Source organism: Alternaria rosae (assembly GCF_020736505.1).
Source record: "Alternaria rosae strain MPI-PUGE-AT-0040 chromosome Unknown BKA58scaffold_7, whole genome shotgun sequence".
NCBI classification, from domain to species: Eukaryota; Fungi; Ascomycota; class Dothideomycetes; order Pleosporales; family Pleosporaceae; genus Alternaria; species Alternaria rosae.
In genome coordinates this window covers 200,121-225,439 of record NW_025763576.1, presented here as the reverse complement: position 1 = coordinate 225,439, position 25,319 = coordinate 200,121, and the positions used below count along the sequence as shown (strand labels likewise).

At 52.5% G+C, this 25,319-nt stretch overlaps 12 protein-coding genes across 12 annotated transcripts; 5 read left to right on the top strand and 7 right to left on the bottom strand.

The window, feature by feature from the left end:
- The first annotated feature begins 968 nt into the window (after window positions 1–968).
- BKA58DRAFT_203230 (uncharacterized protein) lies at window positions 969–2,794 on the top strand. The gene is made up of 4 exons (XM_046165873.1): window positions 969–1,321; window positions 1,372–1,914; window positions 1,963–2,033; window positions 2,093–2,794. The coding sequence occupies exons 2-4, from the start codon at window positions 1,384–1,386 to the stop codon at window positions 2,571–2,573; spliced, it is 1,083 nt and encodes a 360-aa protein (XP_046023020.1). The 5' UTR covers window positions 969–1,321; window positions 1,372–1,383; the 3' UTR covers window positions 2,574–2,794.
- Window positions 2,795–3,851: 1,057 nt separating this feature from the next.
- On the bottom strand, window positions 3,852–5,643 carry BKA58DRAFT_460049 (nucleotide-diphospho-sugar transferase; the record flags this gene model as incomplete). The annotated part of the gene is made up of 1 exon (XM_046174743.1): window positions 3,852–5,643. Exon 1 carries the CDS (start codon window positions 5,154–5,156, stop codon window positions 3,852–3,854), a length of 1,305 nt encoding a protein of 434 aa, XP_046023019.1. The 5' UTR covers window positions 5,157–5,643.
- On the bottom strand, window positions 5,250–7,447 carry BKA58DRAFT_363634 (peroxisomal membrane protein). The gene is made up of 4 exons (XM_046168833.1): window positions 7,016–7,447; window positions 6,587–6,966; window positions 6,135–6,537; window positions 5,250–6,087 (listed from the first exon to the last, which is right to left on the bottom strand). Exons 1-4 carry the CDS (start codon window positions 7,171–7,173, stop codon window positions 5,460–5,462), a joined length of 1,569 nt encoding a protein of 522 aa, XP_046023018.1. The 5' UTR covers window positions 7,174–7,447; the 3' UTR covers window positions 5,250–5,459.
- A 162-nt stretch (window positions 7,448–7,609) lies between these two features.
- On the bottom strand, window positions 7,610–10,060 carry BKA58DRAFT_203168 (uncharacterized protein). Its single transcript, XM_046165871.1, has 3 exons — window positions 9,515–10,060; window positions 9,237–9,466; window positions 7,610–9,187 (listed from the first exon to the last, which is right to left on the bottom strand). Exons 1-3 carry the CDS (start codon window positions 9,918–9,920, stop codon window positions 7,937–7,939), a joined length of 1,887 nt encoding a protein of 628 aa, XP_046023017.1. The 5' UTR covers window positions 9,921–10,060; the 3' UTR covers window positions 7,610–7,936.
- Window positions 10,061–10,439: 379 nt separating this feature from the next.
- BKA58DRAFT_203166 (uncharacterized protein) lies at window positions 10,440–12,074 on the bottom strand. The gene has a single exon (XM_046165870.1). It carries the CDS (start codon window positions 11,924–11,926, stop codon window positions 10,499–10,501), a length of 1,428 nt encoding a protein of 475 aa, XP_046023016.1. The 5' UTR covers window positions 11,927–12,074; the 3' UTR covers window positions 10,440–10,498.
- Window positions 11,989–13,193, bottom strand: BKA58DRAFT_387848 (carbonic anhydrase). Its single transcript, XM_046170603.1, has 2 exons — window positions 12,684–13,193; window positions 11,989–12,630 (listed from the first exon to the last, which is right to left on the bottom strand). The coding sequence occupies exons 1-2, from the start codon at window positions 12,787–12,789 to the stop codon at window positions 12,230–12,232; spliced, it is 507 nt and encodes a 168-aa protein (XP_046023015.1). The 5' UTR covers window positions 12,790–13,193; the 3' UTR covers window positions 11,989–12,229.
- Window positions 13,194–13,624: 431 nt separating this feature from the next.
- On the top strand, window positions 13,625–14,924 carry BKA58DRAFT_203154 (soluble epoxide hydrolase). Its single transcript, XM_046165868.1, has one exon. It carries the CDS (start codon window positions 13,953–13,955, stop codon window positions 14,874–14,876), a length of 924 nt encoding a protein of 307 aa, XP_046023014.1. The 5' UTR covers window positions 13,625–13,952; the 3' UTR covers window positions 14,877–14,924.
- On the bottom strand, window positions 14,925–16,273 carry BKA58DRAFT_203153 (Alpha/Beta hydrolase protein). The gene is made up of 2 exons (XM_046165867.1): window positions 15,790–16,273; window positions 14,925–15,736 (listed from the first exon to the last, which is right to left on the bottom strand). The coding sequence occupies exons 1-2, from the start codon at window positions 16,091–16,093 to the stop codon at window positions 14,973–14,975; spliced, it is 1,068 nt and encodes a 355-aa protein (XP_046023013.1). The 5' UTR covers window positions 16,094–16,273; the 3' UTR covers window positions 14,925–14,972.
- On the top strand, window positions 16,113–17,502 carry BKA58DRAFT_203160 (short-chain dehydrogenase/reductase-like protein SDR). Its single transcript, XM_046165869.1, has 2 exons — window positions 16,113–17,071; window positions 17,119–17,502. Exons 1-2 carry the CDS (start codon window positions 16,454–16,456, stop codon window positions 17,350–17,352), a joined length of 852 nt encoding a protein of 283 aa, XP_046023012.1. The 5' UTR covers window positions 16,113–16,453; the 3' UTR covers window positions 17,353–17,502.
- Window positions 17,503–17,948: 446 nt separating this feature from the next.
- On the top strand, window positions 17,949–19,026 carry BKA58DRAFT_460040 (glycosyl hydrolase; the record flags this gene model as incomplete). The annotated part of the gene is made up of 3 exons (XM_046174742.1): window positions 17,949–18,309; window positions 18,357–18,789; window positions 18,840–19,026. 3 exons carry the CDS (start codon window positions 17,949–17,951, stop codon window positions 19,024–19,026), a joined length of 981 nt encoding a protein of 326 aa, XP_046023011.1.
- A 738-nt stretch (window positions 19,027–19,764) lies between these two features.
- On the top strand, window positions 19,765–22,125 carry BKA58DRAFT_412523 (uncharacterized protein; the record flags this gene model as incomplete). Its single annotated transcript, XM_046172359.1, has 3 exons — window positions 19,765–19,915; window positions 19,964–20,241; window positions 20,290–22,125. The coding sequence occupies 3 exons, from the start codon at window positions 19,765–19,767 to the stop codon at window positions 22,123–22,125; spliced, it is 2,265 nt and encodes a 754-aa protein (XP_046023010.1).
- A 131-nt stretch (window positions 22,126–22,256) lies between these two features.
- Window positions 22,257–25,210, bottom strand: BKA58DRAFT_470681 (bacterial alpha-L-rhamnosidase-domain-containing protein; the record flags this gene model as incomplete). Its single annotated transcript, XM_046175199.1, has 1 exon — window positions 22,257–25,210. Exon 1 carries the CDS (start codon window positions 25,023–25,025, stop codon window positions 22,257–22,259), a length of 2,769 nt encoding a protein of 922 aa, XP_046023009.1. The 5' UTR covers window positions 25,026–25,210.
- Window positions 25,211–25,319: the final 109 nt, after the last annotated feature.

The following is a 25,319-nucleotide window of genomic DNA, read 5'->3' as shown; positions in this document are numbered from 1 at the left end:
ACTATGGAGTGTCGCCGGATGACTGGGAGTTGCTCATAGACAACTATTCGGACCTCTTTCGGTAGACCGAGAAATCTGAAGGATTCCATGTTCGCTTCGACGGTTATTCTGAATGTGTGTTTATGACAGATGAGGGAATGTGCGTTCCGGTGCACAATTAGTATGATGCAGACGATTGATGCTGGACGCAATGGTTTGTGCGCGTCTCTAATGACATAATGGAAGCGAGCTGAGCGTGGTGTCAGCGGTAACATATCTTGATGTATCTCGCGAATCTGCTGCACCCATTTGGCTATCACTCAGACCGTGGTTGACCTATGAAAAGCGTCTGAAGCACATCGTGGCTACTTTCGCTGTGGGCGACGCGCGGATGTTGTTACTGTGGAAGACTCAGACAACAAGTCCGATCAATCCGCTGATATGCACTGCACAGCAATAATCCCAAAGACGGTTCCTCGTTGTGTGGTGGGAGAGAAGCGGCAGGAGGCTTCCTAGGATCAAGTGTGTTGTTGCTCGATTTGAGGCTAGCCGATCTTGAACTAGTGCCATCTCCCCCTGTTGTCCCTCCATGGCTATGGCCCACTCGATCGTTCCATCCTCCATGTCACCAGCTGCCAGCTACTGGCTATCTGCCTCACTTTTGATATCGATAATCGCGTTTTTCCGTTGCTCTCATATGCATTCCCATTCTGCTCTGGAGAGCTGACTAGAGCTTACGGGGTCATGACGCGTCCCCGATTTTCAAGGCGTTCCCGGCGGATTCGCTCGCATCACCACGCATCAATCACGCTATATGTACACGAGCACTGCAACTACCACTGAGAAGCGGGCATCGTCTCTATTGATCACAGAGTCTGCATCGCTGCCCAATATTGAAGTTGGAGTGCCCAAGATGACAACAGGCTGAAGCTCTTGTGACCAATAGAGCGCGCCTCATTCTGGAAGCGAGAGAGTCCTCCATCGTGCTGCGCCCGCTACTCAGCGCCACGAGAGTTACACGGTGAGGGTGTCTTGCGATGCCGATTCCCGCACGAATTATGATTAAGCTTGCTATGGGCAGTGCGATACATACACCCGGGCGGGTACCGGCAAGTAGGCTCTTTTGGCCTGTTCAGGACGCCGTTATTGCCGGCCAATAAACGAGTGACCGTGTTCAGACACCGTACGACTAGTTGCATCTCTTCTATATACCTTGTCGTTGCCTAAGGATCTGGACTCTACACACCCTGGCCACACCGGCCTCCTACTTACACACCCGGTTTTCTCTTGAAACCTACCACCATCATAACACCGACCTTCAAATCATGATCACCCCTTCCAAGTATGGTCACCCAAGATTCTTTGCCTGCATGACGCTAACAATGAACGTAGCTGAGACCAAAGATGAGATCTATCAAGCGATCACAGCCTACAAGCGACGCGAGTTCGCCATGGGCAGGCATGAAATTTACTCAGCCAGTTGACTCAGATGCTCTGCACGAGCTTCTGAAAGAACAGTACCCACGGTGCAAGACTTTGCGGCAGCGAAAACATATGGCTGCCATAGATTTCCTGAGACACGAACTCGAATTGATGCAACATGAGGCAACGGAGTCGGCAACAGGAACATCATGTGAGACCCAGGCACTATCAACACTTGATGCTTCTAGGCCAGATGCCGAAGAACTGGCGGAGCTTAAGCATCGAAGAAGCGTCTCACCTTCGATGTCACGCAGCAGCTCGTACCGCTCTCCTATGCACCTAGATGATCACATACCACAGATCGGGGTTGGTCAACAACACGTATTCAGTATTGTGGAAGGATTTGCGATGCAGCCGAAAAAGAAGCGCAAGATGACTCCCGCAGAACGATCCGCTTACAAGACTACGAGAAAGGTCGGTGCTTGTGAGAAGTGTAAGCGACAAAAGGGCAAGGTATGAGACGATTTGATGCGATAAGAGGGCAGGTTTAACAAGGTGTAGTGTACTCATGTCATCGGAAACCTAGTATCGATGGCAAAACCCTTGCAGGAGGGAAAGGCCGTTTCGCAGAGGTAAGAGATTGTGATAAGAGTCGGCGTTCGCAGGCAGGATACTAAGACATGGTTGCAAGACTTCACGCAACACTCCCGGCATCGATGACCGCCTCCAACGCTGAAAAACCTGCTCGCACTCACCAGCAGACCCAAGACCTTTCGCAGCAGCAACGCACGCCTCTTCGAACATCACCAAAGACACAGTCGAACACAGTACCCGGCAGCCCGCAATGGACTCAGGGGGTACATGAGATACAGGAGGGCAGTCAATCAGGGATGTCGGGGTACGTAACTTCCCATATGACTGGGCCTTACACAGAGGCTCCACAAACCAGCCAGGACGATCAATGGAACAATCAAATCTCGTTCGTTGAGCCACAGACATTCCAGGCTAGTCATTGTGGCTACTACAATCCACTGGACCGGAACGGGGCCCCTCCTTCATTCTCACCCTTCCCAGGCCTCTCTCCAAGAGAGGTACAGTATCCACCAGCTTTGTTTGATCCGTCTTGGAACCAATCTATGAGCTACTTGTCTGGTGAGGCTAACCCTAGGTGACCTACTACGAACATCTAGAGCCTTTCATCCTTCACCAAGGCAGGGTGACGATCGGCTTACTTACCTTCACTACAACTCAAAGGCTCTCGGTACCCCGTCCGATAATCTGGAAACATGTGGCCACCAGGAGTCCCAAGTATGTTAGGCTTGTACCTTAACGATTCATGGGGCCGGACTTCGTATAGAGCCTGCGCTCTACACAGCTTTTCATCTTGCGCATGCTTCTTGTCATACAAGAAGCTTCCTTTGTTTGTTATATCTACTCCAGGCATGGACTCCCGGGATCTCAACCCACGGGCAGAATCTCAATGGCAAGCATGTCTAGCTCGATCATTACGCTGAAGGGATGCGAGCGGCTAGCGGAGATCGTAACATCCTGACCTAAGATGTACTACTCTAGCCATGGTTACCAAGAACTAAGAGAGAGAGAGAGAGTGGGGTATGCTGTCATACAGAGGACCTTGTATTCTGGTTTCATACGGGTACGTTTATGCACTAAAAGTAAGCAGCTAACGCGACGATGAAGATGCTTGAATCGCTCGATCTCCGTCCATTTCCTTTTCGTTCACCATGTTCCCTCTCCTCAAACGATGTATGGCCGACCGGTTTCTCCTTTAGGCTTTGGTCCAGCGTCGTATCGCCAGCATGACTAGTAGACTTAGCACTACTAGTATACCGGTTGCATACTCGCTGCTGGACCGCCATGTCTTCATTTTGGTAGGACATTGCCAACCACGTCCGCTCACGGTCTCCTTTGTCATCTCGCTAGACGCATCTAGCAAGCGTCCAGACCGGCTTCTTCTTTCTCACGGTCCAAGCAAACGAAACAACATCTAAGAATGCGCACAGTTTCTAACAGTCTTTACAGAATGCCTGCATCAGTCACGCCGTCCAGCTCAGAGGTGTCATCTCCAATCACGAGTACGACGTCTTCTCCCGATACTCCCGAGACAACAGTGACCACACCAACTGCGACAATGCTCGCTTGACGAATGCATCATACGTTTTGACGATAACGACTTCACGACACGACTTACGATTTGACGTTTCAGTTTGGTTCTTTTTGACTTTCGAACTCAACACATTCGCTACGGACGCTGGAGCTTACTATTATTATGGGCTATACAAAGGCTAACACGAGCCGTAGCGGAGGAGGAAAGCGCTGGACCATGTTGAATGTCTCCCCGCCAGTCTATGCATATTAGTTTTACATCCCTCTATTAACGCTTTAGCTACCATCACACCTTCTGACACTCCGCTCATTCGTCTACATCAACATCAATCCTGCATAACACTCCACCCCTCGCCCCTTCCTCTCCCCCCGAGTCCCCTCCCACCCCTGACAACGCGTCCATGCCCCCTCTCTCCCAACATCTTCCCACTTGGCGCGTCAACCTTGCCAAACTGCTCTGCCTTCTCTTGTGCCTCCGCTGACAACTGGGGTTCATTCGCCTTAGCCCCCATCCCCTTATCATCTCCACCAGCATCTTCAGCATCCTTAGCAGGCCACTTCTTCGCAAAATCCTGCGCCCCACCCCCCACAGCCCTCATCTCCTCATCCACCTGCCCATCCTCTCTAGCCGCATACTTGCCCACAATCTCCAACAATTCTTTTTTCCCATGCTTCTCCCTCTCCGCCTTCCACTTGCCAAACTCATCCCACCACCACCCATGCGTCACACCGTCTTTACCCAGATACCCTGCTTTGCCATTCTCATCCAGCCTCGCTACCCACGGCTTATCGACGATGTAATGCAGGACTGCGACCTGGTCGTCGCGCCAGATATTTTCGTGCCAGTACCGCCACGTCTTCAACGCATTGGTTTTCCAGGAAAGACTGCTCCACCGCCCGTCGAAGGCTTCGTTGAGGAAATCTTGGTCTGGGAATTTCATGGCGCGTAACTTTGCATTGCCCAACTCCTCGAACTTGTTCAGTACGAAAGAAGACAACTGTTGACTAGGCCGGTACAGAAAAGTCCCCGAGTTGAAATTCGAAAGCGTATATGGTTCTGACTTAACCTCTGCCAACTGATCCGGTGCGGCGAGTTTCGCAATAGCGCAGTTCTCCGGGTTCCATTCCGCGGGGGCCCAGGAGTCGTGGTCTAGGTTGCAGACACAGGTATGTACAGCCATCGTCCTCATCCCATCACCCCCCTTGAGATACGCGTCGTTTTCTTCGTTGAAGACCAAGGGTGAGGGGTTGGAGAAGATCATCATGTCGGCGTCGAGCCAGCATATCCGTTCGAATTTGTGGCCAGGCATATCCCAGAGATCAAAAACCCGCAGTTTCGTCCACGTATCGATGAAGCGCTCGGCGACCATGCCGTGTTCGGTTCCATCTTCAGGCAGGCGCAAGTGTTCCACAGGGTGCAGGATTATATTCGAATGCGCGGCTTCAGCTTTGAAAGCGTTGATGCAGGTTTCTGGGAGGGTTTCCGGGGTGTAGGTTATTATGAGGGGCGTGGAGGGTGAGTGTTTGTGTAGGGTGTAGGCGAGGAGAATTGCGCCGGCTAGGTAACTGGGTCGTGTGAGGAGGGTTACGTAGGCGTCCTTGCCTTGATTGACGTTTTGCTGGTCTGCCATTGTGAGTACCGGTGATGCTCCAGTACTTTGGCTGTTCTTCTGTATTGGTGGTTCAGGGGAACGGGCAGGGGTAGTCAAAGGTACATGCCCTTGAGAGGTGTTCACAGGTCCCACTATGGCTCTGACGTCACGACTCAACAATCCGAGGCCGGAAGGCACAACGCTTGTAATCGGAATTGGGATATACACAATCTCATGTGAAATAAGAAGCGAGGAAATATAGTGTTACAGGTTCAAATTACGGGTATCTCAAGAATCCTACGTCGCGACGGCCACTCCCACATGCACCTATCATACAATCCCCTAGAACTGCTTCCCATCCTCTTTCGCCAACGCCTTACCCCAAGCGCTCTCGAACGGATCGTCTGACTTAGCCTCCTGTGCATCCTGTAAAGCTGCAACCTCAGGCACCACGCTCGGCTTTGTTAGCTCGACAGGAGCAGGGGCAGATTGACTCAACGCGGCAGCCTCTGGGCTTTCGTACTCGAAGTTGCTAGAGTAGACGACAGCAGCGAACGCCTCAAGACCACCAACAGCTTCGATAGCAGCTAGGTATTCGTTGTTCGCTCCAGTACCGATGCTGTGCGCTTGTCTGCAGAATACGGCTAAGCTGTTCGCGACCTTGGCCTTGATGTCGTGTCCAACAATCTCCTGCACACGAGCGTGGTTGTCAGAGATGGGCGGGATCTTATAGGAGAGTTGTGAGATCTTCACATCGACGAGGTGGGAGAAAGCAGTGTCGAGGAGCTGTGTGAGGACATGTGTGAAGGCGGGCGAGTCGATGAGGTCAGAGGTTTCGTCGATTAGGCGGCGGAGAGAGGTTGTTGTTGTGGGTGATGTGGACTCGGAGGACGAGGTCATGCCGGATTCACGGAGGACGTAGTCTTCCTGGTCTTGCGGTGGAAGGAGGAATGTAAGCCACTTGCATGTTCTGTAGGGAGTTAGCTGGTGTCATTTGAGATGAGATGGGGCTCTTACCTTCGCTCTTCCTCTGTTGCACCTTCAACCCTCTTGCGCACTTCCAGGGTAAGTTCCGACAGTCTCTCCAAGGTCATTTCTTCTCTGGGGTTTACCAGGCCGAAGACGTCCTTGACTGCAGTCCGCACTTTCTCGATGAGCTCTATGCATCCCTTGTGTAGGAGCCACCAGCTCAAGCTGAGATACCTGCGGTTTGTCTCAAAGTCGTTGCCGTATGCTTGCTCAAAGTTGTCGTCGTCATTGTTCTCCAAGTTGATCCTTGCGCCTTCGGTCGTCGACTGCGGCGCGGCTAACGACACAACGGAGGCGAGGTAGTTTCGGCGGCCGAGGAGGTTCAGTTGAATGCGAGTTAGAAGCGTGAGGAGAGAGAGGGTGTAGATAAGGGTGAAGGCGCGTGTTATGGCTGGTTGCGTCAGTATGTCAAGTCTCAACGCCAACATCACGGTGCTTACAGCTGATCTTCATCTCGCTCCATAGTTGCGCCTTGCTCTTCTTGCTCTTCCTATCCTCCCTGACCTCTGGGATAGCCTCGGTAGGGCCCGTGCTGCTGTCACCCTCTGTAGCGATTTGGCTGGCATGGATGAAGCTATCCGTCTGAAGACTCGAGCTCCGTGCGTCATCCTCAGTCGTGTCTGCTACACTTGGAGGCGCTGAACTGGCAATCTCGCTGGGTCCGACACTCCGCGATAGGCGCTCTGCCTTTTGTCTCTGCAGCTCCTCCAGTACTTGTTCGACAGGAATGGCATCCAGTATGTTCTCGGTCGCGGTGGGCAGGATGGCGAGGACGGTGAAGGTGCAGTCTTCCTGGTTCTGCTCGAAGCGGCGACGTAGACTGCACTGTCGTTAGAGGATGTCATGTGATAGACACGGTGTGAGCGCACTTCTCTTTGGCGATGCGATCATCGCTCATGCGCTGCCTCGCCTCCCCGAGCTTGCCCAGGACATACTGCCCCGCCAGATAACCCGCGCCGAGCACTCCGGCGCCGATGGCAAAGTTTGTGCGGTTGCGTCTGAGCCAGCGACGCGTGCCTTGTATCATGGTGATGGTTGAGAGGGCTATGCAGCCCGCGTACTCGGGGGTGGAGCAGTCGTCGCGTGTGGGGAATGTCGGAACACCACCAGAGATAACGCTGCGTCCCGGCAACTCACGGGTGCGTCAATGCGATAATACGTAGAGCGAGAGGCGTATTTGTTTAACTAATCGTGTAGTAACGGTGCGTGTAGCAGATGGGCAGTCGTGATAGAGCAATGCAGGCGTGCAACTTCCAGCGCATGCGAGGTTGGTGTCCGGTTGCACCAAGGCTTCGTGATTGGGCCGAGGTCCGTTGCCCTTTCGGGATAGGAAGCCCTGGCCGCTTTCGCCCCAGAATGTTGTCATCACCAAACCGCTTTTCGTAATCCGAGCCTACACGCGCGACTAAGCTGTTCTCCGTCACGAGATTGCTCTGACCAATGTTCATTCTTGTTCCCCTATAGGTCAATCTCAAAACAACTATTGCGTTTCCAATTAAATAAGTACAGTGACATTTAGAGAAGACAGAATACAGACAACTACACTGTTTTCCATCAGGACAGACACTTGCACGCTGGAGCACCAGGCAATAAAGACTTGGATCACTTCTCGTATACATGTCTTTTAGATCATCCATATATGTCCCCACTATCATCTGATTCCATAATGATAACGGAAACGCAAGCTTTTAGATCAACCCTCATCCCATCAATGCCACTCATGTTCACCCTATCGTCTCCATCTCGTCCTCCTCCTTCCACTCACCCTTGGCCACCCTTGACGTCGCCCCCTACATGAGATCAATCAGATTCATTCCCCCATCTTCATACTTGATGACCGGACGGCCAATTTCCTTGACAACAGGCGACGCGGCGTTGTTAGCGAGGACAATGTGACCGTTGTGCGTGAGCGAGGGGCCACGAAGTTCAGCGGCGAAGGTAGGACGGGGAGTAGGCATCCTGATGGTTGGTTCTTCGCGCTTGTGGACCATAGTACCGTTGGTGGCGTTGATATGGCCGTTGGTCTGTCCGTTGACCTTACCCTCCATCCTCGAAGTCTCCTCAGCAGATTCGGTCTTCAGATCAGGTACGGGGGTGCCTTTCTCAGCAACAATCTTGTTCTGATGAACAGCCTTCGCAGTGTGTTGATTGCTGTCCTCAGCTTCCATTCGGCCGAGAAGAGAACCAATGTTGTAGAGATTGTGGGGATGATTGGCATCATACAGGAAGTCCAACTCGGGATTATCCCTCGCAATAAGCCCCTGACGCACTTTACTCAGCGTAACCTGCGTACGATGACAGGCCCCATAGCCCTCCAGAAAGCCGCGCTGGTGCGATTCTTTGAGTGCTTCCTTACGACCCACCTCTTTACCCACACCCAAACCGTCGTTGTACGCCTCCTCCGCAACCTCATCAGCTTTCTCATGAGTGATGGAGTTTTCGGCGAATTCAACTTCAAGTTGCTCGCGAGCCATGGCTTTCCAGTGCTGTTCGCGCATCTGTTGGGCTCCTTCGCGGAGACGGAGAGCTTCCATCTTGATGTTCAACTTTCCATTCGTATCAGCCATGTCCTTCTGCGCATTGAGTTCGGCTTCGCGGCGCGCGTGTTCCATCTGCACGGCGCTCATCGGTCGGTCGCCGTTCTTTTCTAGGTCGTACATGAGCTGTTTCTGACCCTCGGAGAGATAGACTTCGAGTTGAGTGATCTTCTGCTCCCGGTAGTCGAGGTCGCGCTCTCGAGCTTCGACTTTGGACTTGAGCGTGAGGGCCGCAGCTTGCTCGCGGAGGAGGTTTGTCAGCATGACAGAGGAGGCTGCTTCAACTTTTTGTTGCTGTTCGGCTTCGACGGCCTTGCGGAGACGGATGTTCTTGGTGCGCTCGGCGTCGAGTTCGTTTTTGAGCTTCATCAATTGTGCGTTCATGCGGACGACTTGTTCGCGATCGCCGTGGTCGCCTCCTCGGGATCCGTAGGAGCTGTAGTGGGCGCGAGGTGCTCGAGGACTATCGTTGAATCGAGTAGCTTCGTTTGGCAACATCACGTACTGTATATGTCAGTTTCGCAAAGAACGGTAGGTTTGCAAAGCTACCTACCCTCGGGTCTTGGAGGCCGAAGAGGCGGGATGGAGGCGACTGGAAGTCAGGGCGCATGTGTGGAGGTAGACTATGAGCTGGTCTCGAAGGCTTCGGCGCCACGATGCTCGCGTCTGTGTCGGTTTTGAAGTCGCTATCTTCGGTTTCGATGTCAACGTCGGTCTTGGTGGCCTCAACACGACGTTCAGGGGGCGATGCTATGAAATCTTCTTTGTTGACGACACAGGATGCTTTACTTTGCATTAGTATATGAGGTCGGCAAAGATGTTGAGACGTACCGAGCTTTGACTCCGCCGTCTCGTTAATTTGCTCATTTTGTTCTTGCACGGTTGTGTGGCTCGCTCCGGCCGCGTTGTCGGAGTTTGCCTCAACGATCTCTCCATCTTCAAAAGAGGCAATACTCTTGCTATCGTCTGCAACAAGCTTAGGGGAGGGAAAGAGAGAACTAAGGGTGGTGGTCTTAGTATCTGCCGAACTTTCAATAGCCACTTGCTCTTGGGTGCCCTTTGGCTTCTCGACCTTGGGCTTAGATTCTTTAGACATGACAGGCGAATGATCAAAGTCCAATGTGTTCTCTTGACTGTGGATCTCTCCCTCATGTGTCTCGGTATTTGCAGCGGCAATTTTGACGCCTGAGGGCGCTGCAATATCTACATCGGTGGTCTGGTCGCTGGAAGTCGCCATGCTGAAGGCTTGTGACTGGTACTGGGGTAGTCAGCTCTATGGGAGTAATCGATCGCTTGAACGGTTATCTTGGAGATTGCTGCAGTTTCTTGTCGAGATAGAAGATGCCGTTGTAATAGAACTGGTTCAAGGAGTAGCCGTTCAAGTGGAGTCCGTGCAGGTCGTATCGAAATGATGCCCGACCAAGGTGTAGAGTAAAGGGAGGTAAGTCTTGATCAGTAGGTTGGCAGACTTATATGGCTACGATTTGCCGGGTGAGGGGCGCTAGCACGTGAAGGTCCATGGCCGCAATGACCACCACTAAAGTAAAGGCGGAGTCTTGTCGTCAGGTCGGCGGTGGTGCGATTGAGGTAGGTCCACATGGGTCGTTTCAATGTATGTCCATCTCCTGGTCGCGTGGTGTCACCGGGGCTGGACCACTGGGTGGAGTTAGGCTGATTGAACATAATGTGTGCGTTTGATAGTTTCGTTTGATACTTTCTAGTGCGCATGTCGCGTCCTTTGGCGCCTGATATAGCATTGTCCACCGTGCTCTCGACAATTGAAACTGCGCCAAGAAAATAGTCATCTGACGAAGTTTACCTGAAGGCTTCATGGATAAAGGACTGCTCCATTACTTGCTCATAACGCACACCCATGTCAAGGAACGCCCGCGTTAGTTCGGGCGCCTCTGACAACTTGTGCTTAGCTCGGAAACTCAGGTCTTGCAAGCTCAGATCAGATGGCCTGCATCCTGATACTAGATCCCATAAGTAACTCGATTCATCCATACTCTTGTAGCCCACCCGATATAGGCTTTCATAACCGAGCAGCATCGTGAAGTTGGTAACAGACCGCGATAGTAGCTCGGCTATTGGGGATGCGCTCTCAGGGAAATCACCATATGGGGGAAAAACACCGAGCAAACAATTCTGAGACACGATCAACTCGCTCAAACGTTCGAACGATCGAAGAGTGCCGAGAGGTTCAAGCAGTACCTGATCTGCGTACCCCTCGTCTTCTTCGTCTAGATTAGAGTCCGAATCTTCCTCCGATCGGAACATGAGTTCACGAAGATCGAGATGTAGGAACTCGAGCGTCTCAGCGTGACATAAGAGGCTGGCGTAAAGGTCGGACGGCCTTCCTTCAACATCCTCCAGGGAATTCCATGTACAAACAACATGTCTTAGGCTTTCACATGCCGACAAAACACTGGCCACCGAATCTATCTCAAGGAAGCATTCAGTGATTTCGAGTCTCTGCAGCGTGTTCCAGCAGCCAAGCTGAGGCATCGATTCTGACGGATGCGACGCGACACCACAAGCTCGGAAGTCGTTGAGCATGGGAGCCGTGGATATGTAGGGGCAAATCTGAGGGAATGACATGGTTCTATCGTCCATGTAGTAGCCATGGGTAGCCGTATGGACGCACAAGGTTCGGAGCTTGCTGAAAAAATGTTCGGCTACTGGCTTAGGTGCAGATGAAGGTGATGTGTCCTGCTCAGGGACAAGGTGTTTCCAAAAGGATCGTTCGTGGTCTTCTATGTTCTCGATCGACAGGTGTTGTAGGTTGGGTGCCTGTTTCACAACGTCGGCTAACATGGTAAGGTAGTGTTGTGCGATGATGTGCGGTGGTATGTTGTCGTTCTGGCACCACTTATCCATGCGTCGAATTTCCACGTACTTCAGATATTTGTTGAGTTCCTCACCTGAGCCGAAACGGTCCAAAACTCTCTCGCGCCACAGCCGGAGAGTTTCTGTGCCGTGCTCGGTGGCGGTTCCTATAAACGAGGCGTACAGGATTGGGTTAGCCAGTCGCCTAAGACGACGGGACGTCGAGCAGAGATTGTACAAGGCCAGCCGGCGGATCTGGTTTTCGTATTGACGGTTTGCTTCTAGCACTCCGTCCTTCTGGTGTTTGGTGTACCTGAACTGCGTGTCGTAGGAGCGGATGACGCCGAGTTGTCCGATTATCTCCTGCACCATTTCGTCGGGCAAGACGTCGAGCGACTCATGTTCGGATTCCATAGCAAATCAGTAGCTTCGGCTACGTGAACCACGCGTGGACGAATGGATGGAATGAAAATGAAGCTTGTTGTTGCACGACGGTAGAACTAGAGCGCGTCGTGGAAGTTGACAGGGCATTAGGCAGCCTGAAGGCTAGCCCGAAAGAGGAAAGGTGTTGACCGTCATAGGCGCTAGGAAACACCAACATCTCCGCATCAAGGTACTTATGGCTGGGCAGGTGTGTATGTTGACGAACGAGACTCACAAGATGTTGTTACATTATTATGGGTATATCGCACAGCTCAATCATATCCTCCAAGCAGCTCACACCACTCTCGTCGTCTTCCCCGTCTCGACATCGTAAATCCAGCCGCTGAACCGAATGTTCTCCTCGATCGCTTTGATCCGCAGCCATTGTATATCCTTCTTTACTTGAATCTCCAGATCACGGAAAGGCCGGAAGTCGAGAGTCTCCACCTCTCTCGCAGCTATCTCTCCTCTCTTCTTCATGACCACGGCTTTCGCAGTCGGGTTGTCGAATGTGAGCATGCCGCATCCGGTGTGCTTTACGACGATGACTTCTCTTGTTCCAAGCAGTTGTTGCGATATGACGATGGATCGGAACGCGTCGTGTACACAGCCGCCGGCGTTGCGGATTACGTGGGCGGCTCCGAGAGGGATGCCAAAGGCGGCGGTTGGGTCGATGCGCGCGTCCATACATGTTACTGACGCGTCGTATTAGCGGAAGATGGCTGCAGATGTGGTTGCAGGTGCTTACCGATGGTATATCTTTGGCTGGGTGGTAGCGCTAGATGGCCCTGGTCGAAGGAAGCAGCATACGCCTGGTTCCCGAGCTCGAGGTTCCTTTCTCCGTGTGTAGGCATTGTCGGTGATGATTATAGGAGGATGTAAGTGATTATGGTGGGTGTACTGCTGGATGCATTGCCATCCCCTGCGACCTTATATATCGCCATGTCGCCGTCCTGATTACTACGATACGCGCCGGTTGCTTTTCGCACCTAAGGAAAGTTGCGGCATTGCGGGGGTGAATTTCGCCATGTTACTGGCCTGATACAATTGGCGTTGATACGCGAACGATATGCGACAGACGTTACCGCAGCTGCACGTCTCCGGCAGAGTGGCATCAAAGCAAGCGTGGTTCCATTGGTCATTTCGACAAGGGTCCTCAGGCGGATCTCAGGCAAAGACGGCAAAATGTGGGGCAACCATTCTAGCGTGTCGCAGGCGCATCTTCAGATGTTCCATTAATCCCGATCCTTCATTCTTGATCCTACAAGGCGTCAATGCTTCAGGCTGTTATATCGACTCTTCACCCCCTTGGGTTCCATGCTCATCTACTTCGGCATCCTGACTGAATCGCGCAGAGGATAGCGTTCGGTTTGACTCATGATGTCCGAGACATGAAGAGAGAAGCACCCCACCTATCGAGCTCGAGATGCCTTCCAGGAGATAACAGAGGAACTGTGGCACGGGCTACTGTATAATTCGGATCACTTTCGTCGTGAAGCTGGTATTAAGCGCTGCTTCCCGATGGCACAGCACGAGTCTACTTCCGACCGACCAACGCCGAAAGGCGAACACGCTGCGTATCGTAGGCTTTCGCAATAATTGTCATGTGTCGAAACGTAGATACGATTGCGATTGATGGCAATTCTGTACGAATTCTTCGTTATCAAGAGATGTTAATACTGAAAGAGCTGGGTTTCAAAAGGAATTAGTCTCAAGACTACCTATCACCACAAGGACAATGCCCGAAATGCTACGACGCTGCGATGCAGAGAAGAGGATTACGAGTCAAGAAGCGTCCTCTTTTCTCAGAAAGAATTTATCGCTTTGGTAAGGAAAAAAGTACTGATTCTATCAACAACACGAGGCTGTATGCTTCCGAGCTTGGCATGACGCTGTGGGAGCGTCATGCCTTACAAATCAATTCACGGCCTCCCATGAGAATATACACCCTAACGCACATATATATTCCTTCTACAACTCCTACTGGACCCGGGTCTCTATCGATCATCAATCTATCATGGCCTTCCCGCAACCCACAGCCATCGACAGCTCGCGCTGGCGTCAACGAATCGCGTCAATAACCACAACATCCAACGAACAAATCCGTCTAAACTACATCGAATGCACCCCGTCATCTTCGTCTCGACCAAAAGGCGTCATACTGCTCATCCACGGCTTCCCACAAACCTCATACCAGTTCCGGCATGTCATTACGCCGCTATCAGATGCAGGCTATCACGTTATTGCGCCCGATTACCGTGGCGCAGGACAATCCTCCAAACCATTGACGGGATACCAAAAGACGCAGATGGCGGAGGACCTGCAAATCTTGGTCCAATCGCACTTCGGTATCAAGGACAAGATTCATGTTGTAGGACATGACATCGGTGGCATGATTGCGTTCGCGTATGCATCGCGTTACCCCAACGATGTAGCTAGCGTTATCTGGGGTGAATGTCCACTACCTGGTACGTCATGCTATGAGAACGTGAAAGGCACACCGGACGTCTTCCACTTCGTCTTTCACCAAGTACCCGATCTACCGGAGTTCTTAATCGCAGGCAAAGAGCGAGAATACCTCAAGCATTTCTTCGACAAGATTTCGTATAATAGCGCGTCTATTTCGCCCGCAGATCTTGAGCATTATGCGCTTGCATACTCGCAGCCTGGTGCAATCAGAGCGGGTTTGGAGGTTTATCGCGCGTTTGAGAAGGACGCTGAGGAGAATAGGGAATGGGTCGGTCAACATGGGAAAGTGAAGGTACCGTCATTGCTCATGAATGGGGAGAAGTTCATGCTGGCACAGTCTGCGGAGGGTATGGCGAAGGAGTACCATGAAAGAGCTGAGATGGTGACAATCGGGGAGGCGGCGCATTATATCGCTGAAGAGAACCCCGAGGCATTCGTGAAGGGTGTGTTAGAGTTTGTTTCTAAGCACTGAGCTTCCCCAAGTCATAGACCGCGAGACCTGAATACTTCTTCAAGCGTCTCAACTAGCGTCTGGTATTACTCCCTAGCTCCCTAAATCTCACTAGAATCACGGCACCCTCACTTCGAACTTCCCCGTAGCCTCCGGTTTCGAAAGCACCCAAAGTATACCTTCATCAACACACTGATCCCAATGCTCGGACGCCTTCAACGCTTTCCCAAACCGCCTATGACCATGCGGCACGCCCTTGAACAGCATAGTAGACGTCGGCACGTTAGCTTCGGAGAGCTTCTTCGCAAACAAAAGTCCCTCATCGCGTAGCGGATCCAAGCCAGCAATGCCAAACACCGTAGGAGGAAAGCCCTTGACCTCGTCTTCCGTCGCATTGACTACATTCATCTTGGTGTCTTTCAGATCCACATCCCCGATCTTCAGCAGCTTCGTAAAGAAATCGATGGTTTTTTTCGGCAAAACCGGTGCGTCTTCATTCTCAACATAGGATGAGGTTGAGGGTTTGAGTAGCTTGCCTGGCCCTTGGTCGTAGGTGGCTGGGTGGGCGAGCATTGGGATGATTAGGATCTGGCCGGCTATAGCGGGTAGACCTGCAATGTCTTCGCTCTTTCCAAGGTGCTGCTCCAGAGTTAGGGAAGCGGCTAGGTTGCCGCCTGCTGAAATGCCACCGACAACTACTTGGGATGGATCGCCTCCGAGCATGTCGATGTTCTTGTGCAGCCAGACGAATGCGTCATGAGTGTCATTCCAGGCAGTTGGGAAGATGTGTTCTGGTGTATGGCGGTAGTTGACATTCAGCACCAGAGCCCCAGTCTTGATCGCAGTTTGCGCACATAGCGGGTCCTCGCTACTCAGCGATCCTGTCTCGTCATCAGCCAATAGACCCTGATGCATTACAATTCAAACGCATTACCGAAGATGAAGCCTCCACCGTGGAAGTACAGGTACACAGGAAGCTTCTCGGATGCATCCTTCTTCACGGATCGATAGGTTCGAGCTTCGATGGTCGAGCCATCGCGGGTCGGAATGGCGTGATCTTTGGTTTGGATATGTGGTGCAAACAATTGCTTCACCTCTGCAGAGCGTGCTTCTCGCTCAGAATTGACGGCATTGCGCAGGACAATTGGATCCAGTGAGATGTCGAAAGTCAGTGCGGGCAGTGTCTTCTCCACTGCCAACCATTCTTCTGACGGTCCACCGTACTGAGAGAAGTCCATTGTCGTTTTAATCCGAGGATAGTTGCTTTGTTGATAGAAGGAAGCCCGGCAATATGTTTTCGATTTGTAGCCAAACTTCGTACGAGCCTAGCATTGACGCGTCAAGTCTGCTTCGTCATATCTGCGCCCTGTCGCTAGCGTCACCCCGCAATGTACCGAGGTCCTCACATGCATGCCACCAACATCATGTTTGCTTTTTGACGTTGCTTGCTGTAGGCCCACCATTATCAAGCTGAGCGCGTCGGCTTTGATATTCTTGGCCAGGAGATGACTACGTGCATCTGCATTTGAACTCAATGGTCCAATTCGTCATCCGTAAACACCAGCCGGAAACAACGTCATATACTTAAGTCGAAGACAATGGCTACAGTACCGTCTGAACCCCCACCACGTGGCCTCAAAGATAGAGTGGCGATCGTAACTGGAGCAGGTTGCGATGGTGATGGGATTGGGAATGGTCGTGCGATATCGATCATGCTCGCCGATGAGGGCTGTCATGTCCTTTGCCTGGATCTAAAGATGGACTGGGCGGAGAAGACTGCGGAAATGGCAGCGTCAAAACCACATCGCGGAAGAGCTATAGCAGTCCAGGCCGACGTTACGAAGGCTAGTGATTGCGAGGCTGCAGTAGCTAAAGCGATCCAAGAGTTCGGCAAGTTGGACATACTGGTGAACAATGTCGGTGTCAGCGGTGCACCAGGAACAGCGGTCGATGTCGATATGGAAGCATGGGCGAAGGGACTCGAGATCAATGTTAGCAGCATGGTACAGATGACAAAGTACTGTATACCAGCTATGCAGAAGAACGACGGCGAGATGAAAGGCAGTATCGTCAACATGGGCTCAGTCGCAGGCTTGAAGGGCGGCACGCCGCATCTGTTGTATCCAACCAGTAAAGGCGCAGTGGTCAACATGACTAGGGCGATGGCTGCGCATCATGCAACCGATGGTATTAGGGTGAACTGTGTCTGTCCTGGCGTAGGTTCTTCATTCCTGCTGCATGGCGACGAACTGACACATGGTAGATGCTATACACGCCCATGATGTATGCAGGCGGTATGAGCGAGGAAGCCCGAGAAGCGCGAAAGAAGAGAAGTCTGCTGGGTACGGAAGGCAATGGATGGGATGCAGCGTGTGCTGTGACTTTTCTGAGTTCAGATCATGCGAGGTGGATAACGGGTGCGGTGTTGCCTGTCGACGCCGGTGCGACAGCCGCAGTAGGAATCGGTATGCCGAAGAGCGCCAGTGTCAACGGCTAGAGTATGGAGTACATGAGGCTAGATGGCAGTCAGGGGATGCAGGTGTTGAGGTTTGGCGCAAAACGGGAAGGAGCCGCGGCACATCGACACACGCCGGCTCATTGGCTTGCACCAGCGTCACAATCCAGCTTCAACACCACTTCATGTACTTGTCGCAACAACTACGCAGCACTTCTTCCATCCCCACATGGCATCAGTCATACACACGTGATAGGAGTCTCGTAGTCCATATGAGGAAGGACCATGTGTGGGGCGGAGGGCTGCCCGATGCGCACACTCATTTGCACCAATCGGAGCCTTTCACAGACATTGAGCCCAGCGGTCCGCTCCTTTAGTCCTCTTTAGTTTCTGCGCTGCACCCCAGGTTTCCGCTAGAGATATCTTGGCTTCTCTGTAGTCATGGTGGTCATTCGTGGAAAGCCGGATGATCACAAAATGTAAGTCGTTGACGGAAGAACTGGGGCTGTGGCGTATACCTTCAATCTCGTTGCGGCTCAAGATCAAGTGCGATGTCAGATTTCTTATAAGATAGACTACTACGACCACGTTGAGAACCACCAGTCCGACTGCAAATTTCATCTTCTCTTGTTACCGCCATGAAGTTCCTCCAGTCACTCAGCACATGTGTACTCGCACTCTCTTCCCTCGTCGGCGCAGCAAGCTTCAGCAACCCACTCAAGCAAACGGATGGGTCAGATCCTCACATAGCCTACACCAATGGCTACTACTACATGATGACGACCACATGGACGAACCTGTCAATCACGAGGGCGAAGACGCTTGGAGGCTTGAAGACAGGAGAGACAAAGGTCGTTTGGACCGACACGAACCCTGACAGGTGCTGCAACATGTGGGCACCTGAGCTACACTACCTCGACGGTGCTTGGTACATCTACTATACTGCCGGCCGCAGTGGCACCAATAATCTGGACTTCCAGCGTCCTTATGTGCTCAAGGGTAAGGATGTTCCACTATATAGATGATGAGTAACCTAACAGTCTCAGGCGGAGCGGACCCATTCGGCACATACACCTACCTCTCCCAACTCACCAACGTATGGGGAATCGATGGCTCTATCGTCCGTTTCAACAAATGGGGTAACTACTTTACCTGGTCTTGCTTCTCCGGTGCCCTCCAGTCCCTCTGCATCGCACCCATGACCTCGCCTGGCAAACTCGGCGCCACCAAGATTCTCTCTACGCCTACTGAGTCATGGGAAACCAATGGTAGTCCTGTCCAAGAAGGTCCAGTTGCTATGTACCATGGCGGCAAGACCTACATTGCTTACTCTGCAAGCTTCTGTTGGACACCAAACTACAGCTTGGGTCTGCTCACCTGGAATGGATCGGGTGATCCGGCGCTCAGCGCGAGCTGGAAGAAGAGTGATGGACCAGTTTTCACCAATGCCAATGGCAATTACGGCCCAGGTCATAACGGGTATGTTGGCCAGTCAGTGCTGTATAACGCCCATGCTGACCACAATACAGTTTCTTCACCAGCCCTGACGGTACCGAGATCTGGAATGTTTACCACGCTACTGCTATCCAGACTGGCGCGTGCGACGGCAACAGATACACAATGGCACAGAAGGTCAACTGGAATGCTGATGGAACCCCGAACTTTGGAACTCCAATTAAGCCAGGCACCACGATTGCTGGGCCCTCTGGAGAGTAGTCGTCGATCGTAGTTGGTCTGCGATGGGAAACTTTCTTGTATATATTTGAGGTTGCACACCTGGGCATGGTTGAGATGTGCTAAACTTTGTTCTTTGTCAGAATAGTAGTCGAGCCACCGTTTGCGCAAAGCTCGTGCGTGCAACAAAGCTACGTCGTAACATTATACGCATCATACCGCATGTTTAAGAAGCGATTGGAATGTGTGATCATAGTTACCAGGACAACGCTACCAAGGATGAGTGATTGGCCTCAAGCTTGGATCGAAGTCAGCTCATGTTGCTGCCTAAGAGTCGGTGATGGGGGCTGGGGACCGAATCGATGCGCTGAGCTAACCGGGCCGGAGCCGCAGTGCGCATCTGCCTTGCTATGCATGATGCTTGCTCCGGTAAAGGCGTAATATGCTTAATCTGGGAGGTGAGAATATGAAGATGCTAATGCACGAGTGGACAAGGCCGCTGCAAGCATACACAAGATGGCAGGTGATAGCGACCTGTGATGTACCAGTGTCGGATGACGTTGCGGATGCACGAGTCATGGAATCTGCAAGGTCCCGCACGTGCTAGCGCGCCAACATGCGTCAGCTGCACCCCGGACTCCGCTTCTGGCCAACTCTATCGCCTCCGCCTCCCTCCGCTCTTCTTCTTCTTCATCATCCATCACCACGGTGTTCAGCTGGCTGGCATCATCAAAACTCTCATCAAACTCTAGCTTGATATTGTCAGTTCAGCTATTCAATATGTCTGCTGAGAAGACACCGCTCGTCGCGTCAGACGCGTCGGCACCCGTGCAGCCACGCTACGTGCAACGCTACTCCAAACGTCAAGCTGCAGGAAGGCTGTTTGCCATCGCCGCCACAGCTTCGCTCATACTCTATGGAATTCCGCAGGGTATGTGTATCATCACGTTCAACTGATTCGCGACTAATTGATGTCAAGTCGACTATGAGCCGACCGGCGACTATCCAGAGGAGAGCGAGTTATGCTTGACTCCAGCTTGTGTGCATGCGGCCTCAGAGGTTCTCTACAACCTGTCACCTCAGTACAAAGAGCTTGACCCGTGCGATGACTTTGAGGAGCTTGTCTGCGGTGGCTGGAGAGACCGCCATGACCTGCGAGCTGACCAGGGTGACGCCTTTACCGGCACCATCATGTCGGAGAACTCACAGATGTTGCTTCGCCACATTCTCGAGGCTCCTTACCCAAAGGACTCCGAGGTAAGCGCAACCTTAATATTTAGACCAATCCAAACTAACCCTCCGTAGCACTCTTACTTCTCACCCATGCAGCTGATGTCAATTGCCAAATCCGCCGATGAGGAGAACTTTGACAAGATGAGAGCTGCTTACGATGCGTGCCTCAATGAAGACAAGATCAAGAGCATTGGCGCTGGGCCTCTGAAGCAGGTCCTTGACGAGATCAAGAAGACATACTCTGCCGTCGCTTCGGACTCCCACTCGATCAAGGACACTATCCTTCTTCTGGCCAAGTACGGTATCACTGGTCTTGTTTCGACTGGCACCGGTGCCGACGACACCGACCCGGACACTGTCGTCGTGTCTGTTGGTGCCCCGTATAGCTTCGGACTGCCTTCCAAGGAGCGCTACGAAGATGAGAAACTCGTCGAGAAATATCGTGGTGTCGCTGTTGAGATTCTTAGCGCAATGTACCCCGACCAGGACAAGGCCGTATTTGCGGGTATCATTGACCTCGAAAAGAAACTTGCGGCAGCATCTCCAAGCGAAGAAGATCGCGAAGACGTCACGAAGGCTTACAACCCATTCTCGATCGACGATGCGGCTGCGATCGCTCCCGAAATCGAGCTGAAAGCGCTTCTAGCAGGTCAGGCCCCAGAAGGCGGCGATATCAAGCGCGTCATTGTTACGACTCCGAACTATCTCAAGGATTTATCTGTAATCCTCGCAGCTACATCCGATGATGTTCTCCAGGCTTACTTCATCTGGAAGGCTGTTCAGTCTCTCTCTGCTTACGTTGATGCGGAAGCCGTCAAGCCTTACCGTCGATTTGTCAACGTGCTCGCAGGCAAGGACCCCGACTCCGCCCCCGAGCGATGGCGGTCATGCGTAAGCCACGTCGACAACGGATTGGGGTGGATCTTGAGTCGCTTCTTTGTAGAGAAGGCCTTCTCCGCCGAGGCCAAGAAGTTCGGTGATACCATCATCACAGACATCAAGACCGAGTTCGCTAAAAAGTTGAACGCTGCCGAATGGATGGACAAGGACACGGCGAAGAAGGCCGTCGAGAAGGTGCACAACATCGTCCAGAAGATCGGCTACCCCACCAAGAGCCCGAACATCATGGACCCGCCCACGCTTGAGGAGTACTACGAGACCGTCAACGTTTCGTCAGACGCATTCTTCGCCAATGCACTTGCCATGCGCCGCTTCGAGGTCAAGGAAGAGTGGTCCGCCCTTGGAAAGCCTGTGGATCGCGATCAGTGGGATATGTCTGTTCCAACAGTGAACGCCTACTACAACCCTCCCGGCAACGAGATCGTCTTCCCTGCCGGTATCATGCAGTTCCCAGTCTTTGACGTCAATGTACCCGCGTACATGTCCTACGGTGCTTTCGGCTCCGTTGCTGGTCACGAACTCAGTCACGCTTTCGACAGCACTGGTCGTCATTACGACCAGAACGGCAACCTCACCGACTGGTGGTCCAACTCAACGGTAGAGGCCTTCGAGCAGAAAGTCAAGTGCTTTGTTGACCAATACTCCAACTTCACCGTTCCCGGCCCCGACGATAAGCCACTACACGTCAACGGCAAGCTCACTCTTGGCGAGAACATTGCCGATGCCGGTGGTCTCTCCGCGTCTTTCCAGGCTTGGAAGCGCCGCTCGGCCGAGACGCCCAACCAGAAACTGCCTGGTTTGGACCACTTCTCACAAGAGCAGATGTTCTTCGTCAGCTACAGCAACTGGTGGTGTGGCAAGACTCGTAAGGATACTGCCATCAACCGTGTGTACACCGATCCTCATGCGCCTAAGTGGGCACGTATTCTGGGTACCATGGCGAACTCGAGGGAGTTCAGGGAGAGCTTCCAGTGCAAGGTCAAAGAGCCCACCTGCCAACTTTGGTAGATGCTTGCGGTTTGGCATGTATTGGCTTGTGCGTGCCACCATACTTCCAACATCACAGTAGTTTGCTGTCATGTTAATGTCACATGATGCTTAGTAATTACTACACTTCATGTATACTCTACAATGCAGTATTATGCCTGCAGCGCCAACTCGTACTTACCCGGCTTAAGCGCTATTCTCAGCCCCTTCCTCTCTACTTCATACCCATCGTTCCCTAGCCTTCTCACAATAACACTACTCTCTTCTTTCGGCAACAGCAAATACCCCGTCGTACTAGTAGGCACACTGACCTCCATCTTCACCTCCTCGCCCCCAGCACCATCATCCCTCCTGTCATACCTAACCTCAATCATCCCATACGGACACTCCACCTTCCCCTCCACCACCCCAAACTCACTCCCCAACGGCGGCCTAACCCTCCACGTCCTATACGCCTCCGTCTCGGCCTTAACCCCCAACACTCCCTCATAAAACCACTCATATATCGTGCCGAGCATATCATGACACTTGCTCCTACAACTGTCCTGCCAGAACTCATTCAACGTCGTTTCTCCCCGCCTTATAAAGCGCATGTAACTAGGATGTTCTTCCTGCCGCGCCATTTCCAGGATTATGTCTGGCCGATTTAGGTCGGAGAGTGTGTTGAAGAGGTATTTCAGACCGATCTCGCCGGCTTGGATGCGATTGTTGGCGGTGGCGCAGTCGGCGAGGAACGCGGTTTGGATGTCGGTGATGTGGGCCGCGGGAACGAGGTCGAATTGGAGGGCGAAGGCTTGGGCGACCATGTTGCGGTCGTGGTTTGGGGGGTTGTCGCGGGATGTGTAGAAGGCGTAGGGATATTCTTTCTTATCCGTGATGAGGAGCCGCTCGTTGTATACGCGGTAGATGCGGTCAGCCCACTCGCGGAACCGTTGTTCGGCATCTGGTTTGCCCAGCTCGTGCGCCATGCGTTGGATGTTGCGTAGGCAGCGGTAGTAAATCGCTGTTTCGATGTTGGCTTGGTTGTTGCCGAAGGCGATGTCGCGACCCCAGTCGCCTAGGCCGTGCTCGATGAGTCCGCCGTCTCGCTCTTTGGTCTTAATGTATTCCATGTAGCGGACGCAGGGGTTGAATAGCTTCTCGAAGACGTGGGTGGAGTCGTAGTAGAAGCGCAGTATCTCGGGTAGTAATGCGATGGCGCCGCCCCAGGTGATTGTGTCGTGTAGAGGGCCGCACATGTATCTGATCTCAGGTGCCATGGTCGGGCAAAGACCATTTGGTTCTTGCGCGTCGACGATGTCATCGAGGATCTTGGAGTAGAGTGACTCCATGTCGCGGATATACTGGGTCGCGGGTGCAAGAAGATGTGTTACTTCGAGCCAACCAAACTTCTCTAACTGAGGGCAGTCGGTGTGGTAGCTGAAAAGGTTGCTGACAAAAGACCAGTAGCACATATCGATGAGCTGATTGACATCTTCCTTATCCGTCTTCACAGATCCGAGACGGCGTGCGGCAGAGGATACGTGCCTGCTGACCAGTGAGCGGACTACTGGTAGCCCTTGGCCTTCTTCAAGCGAGACACCCTCGACCTGGATGTAGCGCGCACTCGTGAAGCAGAAATCCGGCTCCCATGTTTCGACTCCCGTACCAGCGAGAGTGAACTTGCAGAATACGCCCGTCTCGAACTGCTTGAAGAGTGGATCAGGCATGAGTACCTTACCATCCTCACCAATCGTCTCGGAGAAACGAACAATGACTTCTGACCCCGCTGACCCGCTGACATGAATCTTCACCATGGTCGTCATGTTCTGTCCAAAGTCAAACATAACGACACCAGGTTCAACAGTCTTCTTCGACCGCGGTTCGAATGTCTCATGCAATACAACGGGTGGTTGACTTTGGTACTTCAGTTTCCCCCTTGGACCTGTCACGGGCGTCGCAGACTTCCATTGCTCATCCTCTTGGAAGCCCGGCGCATCCCAACCGGTAGGATAGGCGCGCAAGTCTTTGGTTTCGGAAGAGTAGATATTGGCTAGTGTGGTCGCACTCTTACGGATACTCCAATCTGGGCCTGTGGTGATGATCTCGTGGCTACGGTCGGGGTAGAACAGGTGTAGCTCCATGAAGAAGCAAAGCTCATTGCCGTATCGAACGTATGTGTTGTCCTCGTAGCATGGCCAGAAGAAACGGTCGTCGCCCTGGTCACCCGCGTAGAAGCCATTGCCGATATGTGCGCCTAGTACGTTCTCGCCCTGCGTCAGTATTTTGGACAGGTCATATGCGACAAATTGCACCGTGCGATGGTAGTTCGTCCACCCAGGATCTAGGACATGGCTGTTCGCCGCCGCAGGATCGCCATTACACACGAAGTTGAAATGGCCAAGACCCGATGCGAACGCAATGGCACGAGACGGCTTCCTGTCAAGATGTAGCGCCTTGCGTACATATAGCGGCTTGTCTCCATTATCGCCGATCCAGACGCCCTTCCATCGATTCGGCTCATCTTCAAACCATGTACGGAAGATGAGGCTGGTGTGTGGCATGTAGGTCTGGTTCATGCTGTATGGTGGCAGTAATCCGGAACATCTGGGGTATGCAGTGAAGAACTCGTTTGCTTTGCCCACAGTGACAGTACCATCAGAATCCCATACTGTGACCCTCCAGTAGTGGAAGGCTGCCGATTCGAAACCTCCATCAGGTGCACAGAGTACATTACGCTGCCTATTGCTTTCCACCCGTCCAGAGGTCCATACTAGTTTGTCCCATATTGTTGGTGACGTAAAGACTTCAACACTATATGCTGTTTGTTGGCTGTCTTCGCGATCTGAATGGAGAACCCAAAAGAAGCGGATTTTGTCTGTGTCGATGCCGAGCGCCTCGTGGAAACCGTGTATTCCGCATCGCGTGACTTCGAGGACCATACTGGTCGATCGCGGAATTGAGATGGCTTGCGGTCGGAAGGTTGGCTTGCTTGAGCAACCACAATGTCATGCAGCGTAGAATATCGGAAAGGTGGAGGTTTGGTGGCTGTTACGATGAGAGCATTCAACTAGTCATTTACATCCCCAACTCATCAGTCAGAGTACGCGTCGTGACAAGATGTTACGAGGTTCGGGTGAATTGGCTGCGAGACTACCCAACGATAGCCTGTTAGGCGTGACATGAGTGTTTGACTGGGTCTTGTCCCGACGTGGTCCCGAAGTGGAGATACGCCT